General features: G+C 54.3%; 7 protein-coding genes across 10 annotated transcripts; 4 read left to right on the forward strand and 3 right to left on the reverse strand.

Moving 5' to 3' along the window:
- Positions 1-74: 74 nt before the first annotated feature.
- KVP17_001601 (uncharacterized protein) lies at positions 75-739 on the forward strand (the record flags this gene model as incomplete). Of its 2 annotated transcripts, XM_068517160.1 has the most annotated exons (3): positions 75-459; positions 488-560; positions 589-739. In XM_068517160.1, the coding sequence occupies 3 exons, from the start codon at positions 75-77 to the stop codon at positions 737-739; spliced, it is 609 nt and encodes a 202-aa protein (XP_068372116.1). The 2 variants fall into 2 exon arrangements, with proteins under 2 accessions (XP_068372116.1, XP_068372115.1); XM_068517159.1 differs by lacking the exons at positions 488-560; positions 589-739 and having other exon boundaries at positions 243-467.
- Positions 740-1,201: 462 nt separating this feature from the next.
- On the reverse strand, positions 1,202-2,710 carry KVP17_001602 (uncharacterized protein; the record flags this gene model as incomplete). Its single annotated transcript, XM_068517161.1, has 1 exon — positions 1,202-2,710. One exon carries the CDS (start codon positions 2,708-2,710, stop codon positions 1,202-1,204), a length of 1,509 nt encoding a protein of 502 aa, XP_068372117.1.
- A 46-nt stretch (positions 2,711-2,756) lies between these two features.
- KVP17_005244 (uncharacterized protein) lies at positions 2,757-3,505 on the forward strand (the record flags this gene model as incomplete). Its single annotated transcript, XM_068515050.1, has 2 exons — positions 2,757-3,433; positions 3,463-3,505. The coding sequence occupies 2 exons, from the start codon at positions 2,757-2,759 to the stop codon at positions 3,503-3,505; spliced, it is 720 nt and encodes a 239-aa protein (XP_068372120.1).
- A 33-nt stretch (positions 3,506-3,538) lies between these two features.
- Positions 3,539-5,185, reverse strand: KVP17_001598 (uncharacterized protein; the record flags this gene model as incomplete). Its single annotated transcript, XM_068517155.1, has 1 exon — positions 3,539-5,185. The coding sequence occupies one exon, from the start codon at positions 5,183-5,185 to the stop codon at positions 3,539-3,541; it is 1,647 nt and encodes a 548-aa protein (XP_068372111.1).
- A 48-nt stretch (positions 5,186-5,233) lies between these two features.
- Positions 5,234-5,443, reverse strand: KVP17_001600 (uncharacterized protein; the record flags this gene model as incomplete). The annotated part of the gene is made up of 1 exon (XM_068517158.1): positions 5,234-5,443. One exon carries the CDS (start codon positions 5,441-5,443, stop codon positions 5,234-5,236), a length of 210 nt encoding a protein of 69 aa, XP_068372114.1.
- A 537-nt stretch (positions 5,444-5,980) lies between these two features.
- Positions 5,981-8,424, forward strand: KVP17_001599 (uncharacterized protein; the record flags this gene model as incomplete). 2 transcript variants are annotated; one of them, XM_068517157.1, is made up of 3 exons in its annotated part: positions 5,981-6,084; positions 6,113-6,250; positions 6,279-8,424. In XM_068517157.1, the coding sequence occupies 3 exons, from the start codon at positions 5,981-5,983 to the stop codon at positions 8,422-8,424; spliced, it is 2,388 nt and encodes a 795-aa protein (XP_068372113.1). The 2 variants fall into 2 exon arrangements, with proteins under 2 accessions (XP_068372113.1, XP_068372112.1); XM_068517156.1 differs by lacking the exons at positions 5,981-6,084; positions 6,113-6,250 and having other exon boundaries at positions 6,475-8,424.
- A 79-nt stretch (positions 8,425-8,503) lies between these two features.
- On the forward strand, positions 8,504-10,973 carry KVP17_001603 (uncharacterized protein; the record flags this gene model as incomplete). Of its 2 annotated transcripts, XM_068517164.1 has the most annotated exons (3): positions 8,504-10,075; positions 10,104-10,693; positions 10,723-10,750. In XM_068517164.1, 3 exons carry the CDS (start codon positions 8,504-8,506, stop codon positions 10,748-10,750), a joined length of 2,190 nt encoding a protein of 729 aa, XP_068372118.1. The 2 variants fall into 2 exon arrangements, with proteins under 2 accessions (XP_068372118.1, XP_068372119.1); XM_068517165.1 differs by having other exon boundaries at positions 10,104-10,973.
- Positions 10,974-11,686: the final 713 nt, after the last annotated feature.

Genomic DNA, 11,686 nt, shown 5'->3' on the forward strand with positions numbered 1-11,686 from the left:
TTGAGTACGCTGATCGAGGCCATGCGCGAAGAAATGTAGAATTAGGGGAGTTTCTGGAGGTCAATCGTACGTGTATGCATACTCTGAGCGTCCTGCTCTTTTCTCGCGTCGTAGCGATTTACCCTTATGTGGTACGCCCTTTGTGGGTCGTTGTGAGACAGGTAGCCGGAGACGTAAAACGAATTCTACCGGAGCCCAGGTTGAAACCAGAAGAGCTCTATCCCGCTGGTATGTCTGGAGCCATGGCGGATCTGGAGTCCGCCATGGAGGAGACCCTGGGCGATCTCTACAAGGAAAAACTCGCTTCGCAGGCTGACGCGGCAGCTGCAGCTGAGAAATCTAAACTCACTGCAGCCGGCAGTGGAGCCGCGGGTGCCTTCGGCGCGGGAGGGGTTGGTGGTGGAGGTGGCGAGGCGGGCGCCGCAGGCGCTATCGACATGGCGCATTTCTATGGGAAGGGTAGGTGACTCCAGGGGTCCCTAGCCAGCAGCGGCGCTAGGCTGCGCCTCAATCGCCAGCCTCTTGTGTCCTGTGTTCCTCTGGATGAACTTCACGGCGAAGTGGGTGGCGAGGCGTCAGCCCACGCAGCGACCCTCGAGTTCTTTGGCTCTTCCTCGCAGCTTCTTGCTTGTCTGTGGGCACCTACGCTCTAATTCCACCTCTGTCCATATCCGGCGTGCCCGCCACGCTCACTACCCCAGTAGCCGTGGCTTCTGGTAAGACAGCCGCTATGATGTAACCCAGCTCTTGGTCTAGCATGTCTAGCCTTGGTTATTCTCCCTTCGACTCTGACTGTCGGTATCATAGTCGGTCTCATTCTGTGCCGCCCTCTGCTGGCCTACAACTCCTGGACGGCCTCGGACCCCTACAGCACGCTCTACGTCTGGATCGGGGCGCTTCTGGTGGGCGGCGTGTCTGTCAGCCTGCTAGCGGACATCCCTCTGGTCGTGCATCTAATGATGTGCCTCATATGCTCAGTGTCGGTGCTATGGGGAGTGTGTGCCCTCATGTACGTGTTTGGACGACTCCCGCCTGGACCGGAAGGTCTAGCCTATTTTGGCGCCCCACTGTGGTTGTCTGCTAAAGCAGTGGTTCTGGTTTCGGCGATTCTCGTTCTGGTTGTGGTTCTTGGGGTTCAAACAAACACCATCCGATTTGATCAAAAGAAGTACAAGACTAGCCAAGACGACGCAGAAGAAAACTAGTTGCATCCTAGCACAGCCTTGTGACCGAACAACTCCCGAATGTTACGAATACCGTAGCGAATCATGGTGGGTCTCTCCAAAGACAGTCCCCACGCGATGACATTAACGTCTTCAGGTAAACCCATAGGTAGCAGCATTTCCGGTCGGAAGATGCCACTGTTCCCCACTTCAATCCATTTCTTCAGAAGAGGATGGTATCCGAAAATCTCCATAGAAGGCTCAGTGTATGGGTTAAAAGCAGGCTTGAACTTCAGGTCTGTGATGCCAATCTTTTCGTAGAAGGTGGTAAAGACGCTCATCAGGTCTGTCAGAGAGAGGTCTCGGTCAGCACACAGTCCCTCGACCTGATGGAACTCTGCCAAATGAGTCGCGTCAAGAGTTTCATTTCGGAACACGCGGTCTATGGAGAAGAGCCGGCGAGGCCTAAAGACCCCTGTACGCTGGTAATCTTGTCCGATTTCGAAGAGCATTCTAGCAGAGACAGCTGTCGTGTGAGTTCGCAAGATGTTCTTGCAAGTCTCCTCCTCCGACCAGGGAGACCGGTATCCGATAGAGCCGAAGCCGCCCACCTCATGAGTCCTTCTGACCGTCTCGAAGTAGTCCGACGGGAGCAGCTCCCGTCGGCAGAAGTCGGGCGTCTTCAGAAAGAAGGTGTCTTGCGCGTCTCGAGCCGGATGCTGCTGCGGTTGGAACAGCGCATCGAAGTTCCAGAAGGAGGACTCCACCCATTGGTTGGTGGGCATCTCCTCGAAATTCATGTTCATGAGGACAGCCTTGAACTTCGCCATTACTCGCATTAACGGGTGGACAGAGCCTCGGCTGACGGTTTGACCCGCCGCATTCCAGTTGTACGGCTTGAATTTCATGTCTCTCCATGTGCCCGTGAGAATCATGTCTCTCGTCAGTTCAGTGGCGAACGTTTCGATGGTGGTTGAAAAATGCTCACCCCGTCGAACGAGGGCCACTTTCTGCAACTTAGACTCAACTAGTTTACGTTTCCGCATGTTTTTCAGCTCAGCCGCATTCGGTAGTGCCTCCAGAATACGGGTCTCGTCGACCAACTTCGCCACAATGGTAAGTTGCTCCTGGCAAACGTCGACTACTGAGGCCGGGCTACAGGCCACTGTCCGGGTTTCCTTATTCATGATCAACCACCTGTTCTTCAAGGCGTTCTTCAGACCCACGTCAGCGAGAATAGGGTGGTCGCGTTTGAGGTCGGCGATGGGGAGGGCGTGCACCTCCATCACTAGGTCAAACAGCCGCTTCTCTGGGCTGCCTGCCATAATTATTTCAGATCCTTCGTCAGTAGGGTACCAGCTAACTTGGTCCTGCAAAACCATGGTGATCTTATCTTTTGAATGGAGAGAACGTAGAAGGTTCATCACGGTTTCGTGAGGGTCTCCCGTTACCTCAGCGATGTGAGTTGACGAAATCTCGTCATTGTCCTTGAACAAGACGCTGAGCTGGGCGAGGAGACATTCGAGTTGCTGAGGCTTGGATGCCATAGCGAAATTCAACGATTATACGCAAGGTAGGGTCACAGATTTTTGAATGTCCGGGCTGGAGAGGTATACAAGAAAGCCGAAGCGAAGACGAACTCTGCAAGCGGTGGATGAGGAGGAGATCGACGTTCTACCTCCAAAGTCCTCCAATACCGCGTGGCAAGCCATGGTGAATCAGGATATTCGGGAATGGACTACCCTAGACGCAGAGGACCTACCAGCAGTGGACGACTCGCAAGCGGAACTTTTGGCGGAGTACAAGACTCAGCTGGAGGACGTCCGATTCAAAGAACATGATGATTTCGTGAAGTCCAACTTTGGGGATCTGCAGCCTCCATCGCAAATCTCATCGCAGCCCCCTAGTCAACCTCTGCCTGATCAACTGTTCAGCCAGCGAGAGGAAACGGAAGTTCAGATAGTCTACCGAGATGCGTCAGGAGTCCCAATTTCCCGAGAACAGTGGGAGGCGCTGAACCGAAAGCCTGACAGCAGACCCAAGGCGGAATGGAAGACAGCAGAGTGGGGTACCGGACTGAAGCAACGGGAAGATGAGGCACTACGGGCGGCGGAAGAAGCTCTGATCCACCAGGGCGGTTTCGCTAGACAAGAGATCGACGAATCGCTGGATAGGGAACTCAGAGAGCAGCTGTTATGGGATGACCCCATGTATGCGATGCTCAAGGTGTCGCAGGAGGAGGAGGGGGGCAAACCATCCTGCCCCTTCCCGTCACCTCCCAACAGATTCTCCATCTCAGCAGGGTACCGATGGGATGGCGTTATACGAGGCAACGGTTTTGAGGAGAAGTACATGCAAGCGTATGCGAGCAAGCTTCACACCTCGCACTCATAATCGTACTCCAACAGCAATCGGTAGCAAGCGATGTCGTCGATAGTAATCAGGTCCACCGCCCACTTGCGGGCCATGCGTTCTAATTCAGGGAGCCTCGCGACCTCAGCTGGGGCGACCTCCGAGAATATCTCGCTGATGACCGCCACGGGGGGCATCCCAGCCAAGCGAACCAGGTCGATGCCCGCCTCAGTGTGGCCTTGCCGCACGAGGGTACCGCCTGCCCTGGCCACCAGTGGGAATACATGCCCGGGGCGTGAGAACTCAGTCGCGATCGATTCCGCGTCGGCGAGGCGTTGGACAGTCGCACTCCGAGCCCCGCCAGAGATACCGGTGGAACCGTCCTTCAAGTCCACGCTCACGGTGAACGCCGTGTCCTTGGTGTCTTCGTTTTTTAGAGTCATGGGGGGGAGGTTCAGCTTGTTAGCAAGTTGGGGCAGCATCGGCGCGCACACAACGCCTCCAGAGTATTTGATTATGAACCCCATATCTTCGGGCGTGGTCTTGCTGGCTGCCATGACGAGGTCTCCCTCGTTCTCGCGACCCTCGTCATCGATCACGATCACCATCTTGCCTGCTGCCAGCGACTCCAAAGCACGAACTACGCTGTGGGGACCTTTTACCCACTTGCCAGTGATGTGCTCCCTGGCAAGGATATCCTTCAAGACAGGGGTGGCTTCCGTTTCGTCCCAGTACGGCTTGTTGTGGGGTGCGGGGCCGATGATGTCCTCGAGAGCACGTGGCTTGCGGCGTGACCCTTCTGAGAGCTTCCGCGCTGTTTTGACGCCGCAGGTGACCGTTCCCCGAGAGATGGCGTCTGCGGCTCCAGTAAGAATCGGGTTATGCGCCATGCGTGCAACTTTGCTGCGAAGGTAGTTTTCGTTGTCCTTGTGAACCGAACTAGGCAGATGGATGGTGCCTACGACGTCTACCCCCGCCTGTCTTAGTAAGTCCACCTTCCTCGGGTTGTTCGTCAGCAGCTGCACTGACTCAATACCGAGCGCCTCCAGCACGTAAGGAACGACTCTGTACGTCCGCGCGTCCTCCGGCAGACCAAGATGGAGGTTGGCATCCACGGTATCCAGACCAAGTTCCTGCTGTGCCTGGTAGGCTGCAACTTTGTTGGCCAGTCCGATATTGCGACCCTCTTGCTGAAGATAAATCAAGACTCCGCCGCGGTCCACTAAATATTGCAGCGCAGACATAAGCTGCTCCCGGCAGTCACATCTAAAACTCAGAAAAACTTCTCCCGTGACGCACTGGTCATGCACTCGAACGACGACTCCTTTACCGGTTGCCCTGTCGCTGCCGTAAACCGCAACGGCATCTTTTTCTTCCCCGTTTTCGAGCCGGTAAGAGATCCCCAGCATCTTTAATGTCCCCTGCGGACTAGGGATATCGCAGACGCCCTTGGTTTCAAAAAAGGTCACGGCGTCCATAGTCTTGGGCCTCCGTACCCGACCTGCCGTCTCCTTTAGTTGTCTTACCAACCAGGAGTCCTCAGCAGACGACGTATGAGAACGAGAACTTGGCGTGGCGTATTTCCGATTCACCTGATCGAGTTGGCTCTGCAAATCATTCGCAAATGATAGGCCGGACCACCACACGATTACCAGCCAGGACCACCACATTTTCACAAATATTGCTCAACTACATAGTTTTACGAGTCCGAAAACATCTCACGAGCAGCACCCACTTCCAGCAGCCCCCTCAGCCGCTAGATCAACGACGCCTGCGCCGAGCTCCGTCTGCAGGGCAGGTCCTTTTTTGATCCCTATGCCTTCATTTGTCAGGTCGTACACTCCATCTTCGATGTTATCAACTATCTTCCGCGCAGTTTCCAGAAAGGCGGCCTCGACGTTCTCAGCTGTCTTGGCACTGGTCTCCATGAATATGAGTCCGTGTTCCTTGGCGAAATCCTCACCCTCCTCGTAAAGGACCTCCCTTTTCTCAAGATCACACTTGTTGCCGATTAAAATGATGGTGATAAGTGGTTGACTGTTCGATCGTACCTCCTGCAACCAGCGACGGCAGTGGATAAATGTGTCGCGTCTGGATATGTCGTAGACCAGGAGTGCAGCTACTGACCCGCGATAGTACGACCGGGTGATAGATCGGAACGACTCTTGGCCGGCCCTGAGTGACACGAGATCCTTGCCCTTACGTATCCCAGACCTGCAGTTTCAACGGAATGTCGTTCACAGTGACAAGACGAGCCCCAAACTCGACGCCGATCGTCAAGTCGTGGTCCGCTCTGATGTCACAGCCAAAGAGAACTCACCGAAATCGTTTATCAGTGAACTGCAGAAGAAGACAGCTCTTTCCGACGCCTGAAATGGTGAGATGCTAGGGTACTCACCCGTGTCACCGATGATGATGTATCGGAACAGGTAGCTCCACATTGTTCAATAATTGAGATATTCACCATGTTGGGTTCTGAATTGAAGAAGCGATTGTGTACCCGAACCGATCGTGTAAAGAGCGTTGAGATCCACCCCACCGAACCCTGGGTTTTGTCTGCCCTTTTCACGTGAGGCCGGCGTCGGGGACTCACTCAGGGGACATGTCACTATTCACAACACTGACAACCAATCACTTGTCAAGGTAATCGAGGCGGCACCCACAGCTGTGCGCTGCGCCCGCTTTATACCGCAAGAACAGTGGATAGTGACCGGTTCAGATGACTTTTACATTCGGTGAGAACCTTGAGACTGCATAACGAAGCGTGTTTAATTCTAACACTGGCAAGAAGCTGAATGAATTCGTCGCTCACGCGGATTACATCAGGCACTTGGCCGTGCACCCAACGAAGCCCTACTTACTTTCGGCGTCGGACGATGCGTCCATTAAGCTGTGGTCTTGGGAGAAGAAGAACACCTTAGAGGTGGTGGCCTCCTTCGAAGAGCACAGTCACTACGTGATGTGCGTAGAGTGGAACCACAAAGATCCCAAGATTTTCGCAAGTGCGAGCCTAGACCACACAATCAGGGTTTGGGGAATTCCATCGAAGCCTACAGTAACGCCATTGTCCAGCAATTTCACCCTGCTTGGACACGACCAGGGCGTAAACTGTGTGGCGTACCCCTCTGGGGGAGACAGACCCTTCCTGGTCTCGGGGTCCGACGACCGCACAGTGCGCATCTGGGACTACACGACTAAGCAGTGCCTGCAAGTGCTGACTGGTCACACTGACAACGTTATATCCGTGCTGTTCAACGTAGAGGAGAACTTGATCATCTCGGGGTCGGAAGACCACTCCGTCGTCTTGTGGCATGCCAACACGTTCAAGCAGGATCGAGCTCTGAAATTCGACATGAACCGCTGTTGGGACCTATCATGTGGGCGAAACATGCTCGCCATGGGTTTCGATGAAGGCAGTGTGGTGGTGAATCTGGGGTCAGACAGACCAAAAGCCTCGTTCCACAGCGGAAAGATCGTTATGGTGTCGGGCTCCGATGTCCTGACGGTGAATCTGAAGAACGTTGCCCTAACCGCGGACGGAGAAAGATTACACGTGATGAAGAAGGACCTCGGGGTCACCGAGGTGCATCCCGTGGCGATATCCCACCACCCAAGTGGGAGGTTCGTGGGCGTCTATGGGGAAGACCAATTCCTCATCCATACGGCACAAGCACTGAGAAACAAGGCCTACGGCGCCGGGTTTGACCTGGTGTGGTCTCCAGAGGGACATTATGCTGTGCGCAGCAAGACTGGCAGGATAACCGTCTTTCACAACTTCCAGGAGAAATTCAACTTCTCGACCGAGTACCAGGTCGACGGCATGTTTGGTGGCGCCCTGCTAGGAGTCCGCTCTGCCGATAATTTTGTTTGCTTCTACGATTGGGAGCGCTCTCGGTGCATCCAACGTGTGGACGTGTATGCACAACACGCCTTCTGGTCTCCAGACGGAACCACCGTAGCTCTCGCTACGACCGAAGGACTCTTTTTCCTTCGATTGGATCTGGCGGCCTTACAGCGACCTACAACACTCGAGGAAGACCAGGAGGGCATTGAGGACGCTTTCAGCGTGGTCAGCCAAGTTGCAGACGTCGTTGACTCCGGAGTATGGGTAGCCAATGGCTGTTTTGTGTACATGACCAAGGCTCTGAGGATTCAGACGTGGACACTAGGTCACGTAGAGAACCTCGCCTTCGCCGAAGGCCCCAAATGGTTGGTAGGCTACATGGAGGATTCGAATATGCTCTGTGCGATGGACAAGAACCTGGATATATTCGGCTTCGGATTAAATGCTGACGTGGTCCACTATAAGCTGGCTGTCTTGCAGAAACAGTTTGAGGAGGCGGAACAATTGTTCCTGCGAATTGACTCCAGTCTCCACGGTAAGGTGGCTCGCTTCCTGGACAAGATTGGCCACCAGGAGACAGCTTTGAAGGTCACTACTGATGAAGCTCATCGCTTTGCACTCGCTCTGGGGTTAGGGCGTCTGGAGCTAGCGGCGGAAATCGCATCCAAATGTGGCGATGGGCGCACCAAGATGTGGCGACAGCTTGGAGACGCAGCCATGCAGCAAGGCAATTTGGCCCTGGCAGGGTCCTGCTTTAAGCATGCGCGGGACTTCAGCTCCTGTTTGCTCCTCTTCAGCTCCACCGGGAACAGAGACGATTTGGCGTGGACAGCTGCAGAAGCAGCGGCTGCAGGTGTTGTTAACGTCAGCTGGCAAACGAGTCATCTGTTGGGAGACACTCACAAGGTGGTGGACATCCTCTTGGCCCACAAAATGATCGCACACGCTGCCTTCTATGCTCGGACTTATGCGCCAGAGAAGTTGCCCGAGATCGTGCCCCTCTGGAAGGAGAAGGTGGGCTCGATTGAGCAGTCTTTCGCTGACACATTAACAGTCGAGATGTAGTGTTTATTGAATCTTCCTCATATGGTATATTTGGTCAAAGAATCGCTCCATGCCAGGTTAGATGTCAACAGTGCACACAATGCGCACCTCGACAAGTGATGACGGCGTTTCGGGGATAGCCGTTCCCGCAACTACACCGGACGAATTTGGAGGCTACTTTGACGCATTTGGGAACTACTGCGTTGATGGCTGGGTCTGGGTAGACACCTATAAGAAGTGGTGGCACCCTCAAACAGGCGAGTACGCTTCTGGTGAAGAAGATGACCAGCAACCGAAGACATGGAGCAGCGTCCAGATTCGCCCTATACTCGCCACCGCCACGCCGACAGTCGATTCGAAAGCAAGGAGTGCTGCGAAACAGCATGACGCGAGTCTGGCGGAACTTCCAGTCGGTGTGGCGACGGAGTATAAACCGGTGGTGGAACTTGAGGCGTTCCTGCCTCGCCGAAAACGCAAAAGAAAGCAAGAACCGGTCTTGCCGAAGAATCTGGAAGTTATCGTTCACGGGCCACGTAAGGACTTGGTGGAGCGCTCCAACGAGCAGGTTCTGAAGGCCGCGGCGCACGTCACCGGTAAGCCTCTTCGCATGCCCCAAGCGGCAAGCCGCTCGACATTCATGTATCCCCGTCCTGAGGCTGACGTGCGAACGGTGGAGGTTGATGGGGACAAGGTTCGCTTTGTGAACGTTCCTCTTCCGAAAAGGGTCGATAAAGGTCTCAAGCCGGCTCCGGTGTTAGCGATGGAGAAGGTTGGAATGAAAGAGCTACAGTGGAGACCTCTGGCCCAGCTTCAAAGCAAAATGAGGGTAGAGGGCATTGAGGCGTTCCCTGACGGCATAGTACGGACCTATCAGAAAGTCATTGAGGAAGCCAAGGACGAACCGCTGACAACTAAAGACGAAGCACAAGCTATTTCGCCTCCAGACAGGGGTCGTCCAGGATCGACCCCAGAGGCCCCGCCTCAGTCTGGGGGGAAATCAGGGGACGAAAATCGTAGGACAGCTGAAACTGCAAAGGCCAGTCCAAAGTCGAGATCGATTGCGGACGCTAGCATAGACGCAGCTCTCCGCACCATTCAGGAAATCAGGGACAATTTCAGACCAAAGTCCTCGCGAGAGTCGCTTTCAGATTTGTCACCCCGAACGCAGGGGGTTCTGGAGGGCATACGATCCATGACCGAAGAGGACAAGGCGGAGTACAGCATTGTCGTGGACAAGAAGACGGAGCGGCTTCTCTCTCTGGCTGTTGATGTTGCTCCACGTGATGCCTCGGGGACTTTGGTAAGCGAGCTCGCTTCCCAGCTACGAAACTCGAATCGACGAGTGCGAAAGTTAGAGCAGCGCATTCGACTTGCTTCGCTGGAGACCAAACACCACCAATCACGGCGTGAAACAGGCGAGGACTCGGAATCCGAAACGGACGACATCGAAGCATTACATAGGGCAGACAAAATGCGGCGGAACGCCGATGACCTGTTGAGCCAAGTTAGGCGAGCCTTGTATGAAACGGAGCGAGTAACGCGGACGACATTGGCTGATATCCTCGCTACCCTGGCTGTCACGGAGGGCTCTCTGGACGCTACGCGCCTTCGAACGTGCAACGACCATGTGGAGCAAATGCAGGACGTGCTGGAGGACCTCGCTCGACTTCAGGTGAGACGAACGCGAGGTTCACACTCAGAGCGCCGCGGACAACATCAAGGCGAATTATGACGACCCCAGCGCCGGCTGCAGTTGCCTGCCCCTGCGAAGGGGACTGGAGCATGACGTGAAACACCTCACTCAGCTAGTGCAGGAGGCGCACGAGCAAATTATCAGCACACGCAAGGCGACACTGGCAACAGCATTGGACGCCGCCGAGCTGAGAGCAGAAAACCGACGGGTTCGTGAGGGATACGAAGATGAGGTGCGTGAGATCACACGAGACATCAGAGACAAAAATAACGTTCAGGTGCTGGAGGATGAGATAAGCCAGCTGAAGACGCAGGTAGCCATGCTCAAGGCAGACAGGCCGGAAGATACCGAGTTCTTGGCTTCAAGGATTCCGTTTGACACTGCGCAGAAGGTTGAAGGTCTCTCGCGTGTTCTGGAGTTCGAGGAAACGAGACTGGGAGGCGACCTCAGACCTGAAGTCCAGATGCAGCTTGAGAAGCAGGAGCACATTATCAGAGAGCTGCGTTACCAGCTGAATTCTGCTGCGGTGCCACACTCCGTGAACCAGATGTTCGACAGAATGGGACAAGCCACGACCAACGTGCAAGACATACTAAGGTTGGATACACAGAGTGTGCCACATGCAGGACTGCTCAGAGCCGACTCGTTCAGTAGTGGAAACAGGCAGCAGAGCTGTTCGACGATATTCCAGACGTTAGATGGTTGCTGTGTGTTGCAGACAAATGCGTGCTTACCTGTGCGCTTCGTATCTTTCCACGGAATCATAACGGGCAATGGTTGCTGGGTTCATGTTCTCTCGGATGCTCTGGATTCTGGACCTTACGGATTTTTCCACATCTGGAATCGTCTTCCACACAGTTTTCCCGACAAAGGATAGCAGGCTGACGAAAGGGTCAGACTCCTTTTGGATGGACGTCGGCTGTCTGCCCATGGCCACCTCATGATCGTATTCCTGATCGCCGATCTCGCCAGGCAAGTTCTCTTCATCCAACCAGTCGACTGTGTGGGTGTAGCAAGAATCCAGTCCTCGAGCCAAGTGCCTGCCCAGCAAATGAATGAGTCGTAAAACCTGAGTACGAACCCCAAAGTGCCTCTACCTGAATGACCGGCTTCTTCCGCGGCTCATAGTTCTCCTGTGAAGGGTTTGCGCAATTATCAGATCGAGGATCGAACGACTCTGTTGAGTACTTCATGCCGGTCTTACTATTAATGTGCACACAAAATTTACCTTGATTGCAAGTGCAGCAAACGGTCATCTCTATCCAGAAAGCGAGAGCCGACAGAGCGCAAACAGTCTACTTCTCCGATGAGTTTACAACCACCACACAAGGATCTACAACGACTGTAAATCTCATAAGCCCCACGGAACAGTGCACACAACTTTCGAGCGTTCTCACCCTGATCTACTGATACCCTAATACTGTGTTCTTTGAGAGAGGTGTGCGACACAGCGACGCAGGTTCTCCTCTCCCACGATGCTGGGCAACGAACACGATTTGTGCCTAAAATCCGAGGGCACAGAACTTGTGAAAAGGCGCAATTCATGCCCGCTACTATCGGGAGTTTGCTGCAGGTCGGCTCTCACGATGA

The sequence above is a fragment of a genome (genome assembly GCF_019968985.1).
Source record: "MAG: Porospora cf. gigantea B chromosome Unknown PgB_NODE_733_length_11686_cov_127.698, whole genome shotgun sequence".
NCBI classification, from domain to species: domain Eukaryota; phylum Apicomplexa; class Conoidasida; order Eugregarinorida; family Porosporidae; genus Porospora; species Porospora cf. gigantea B.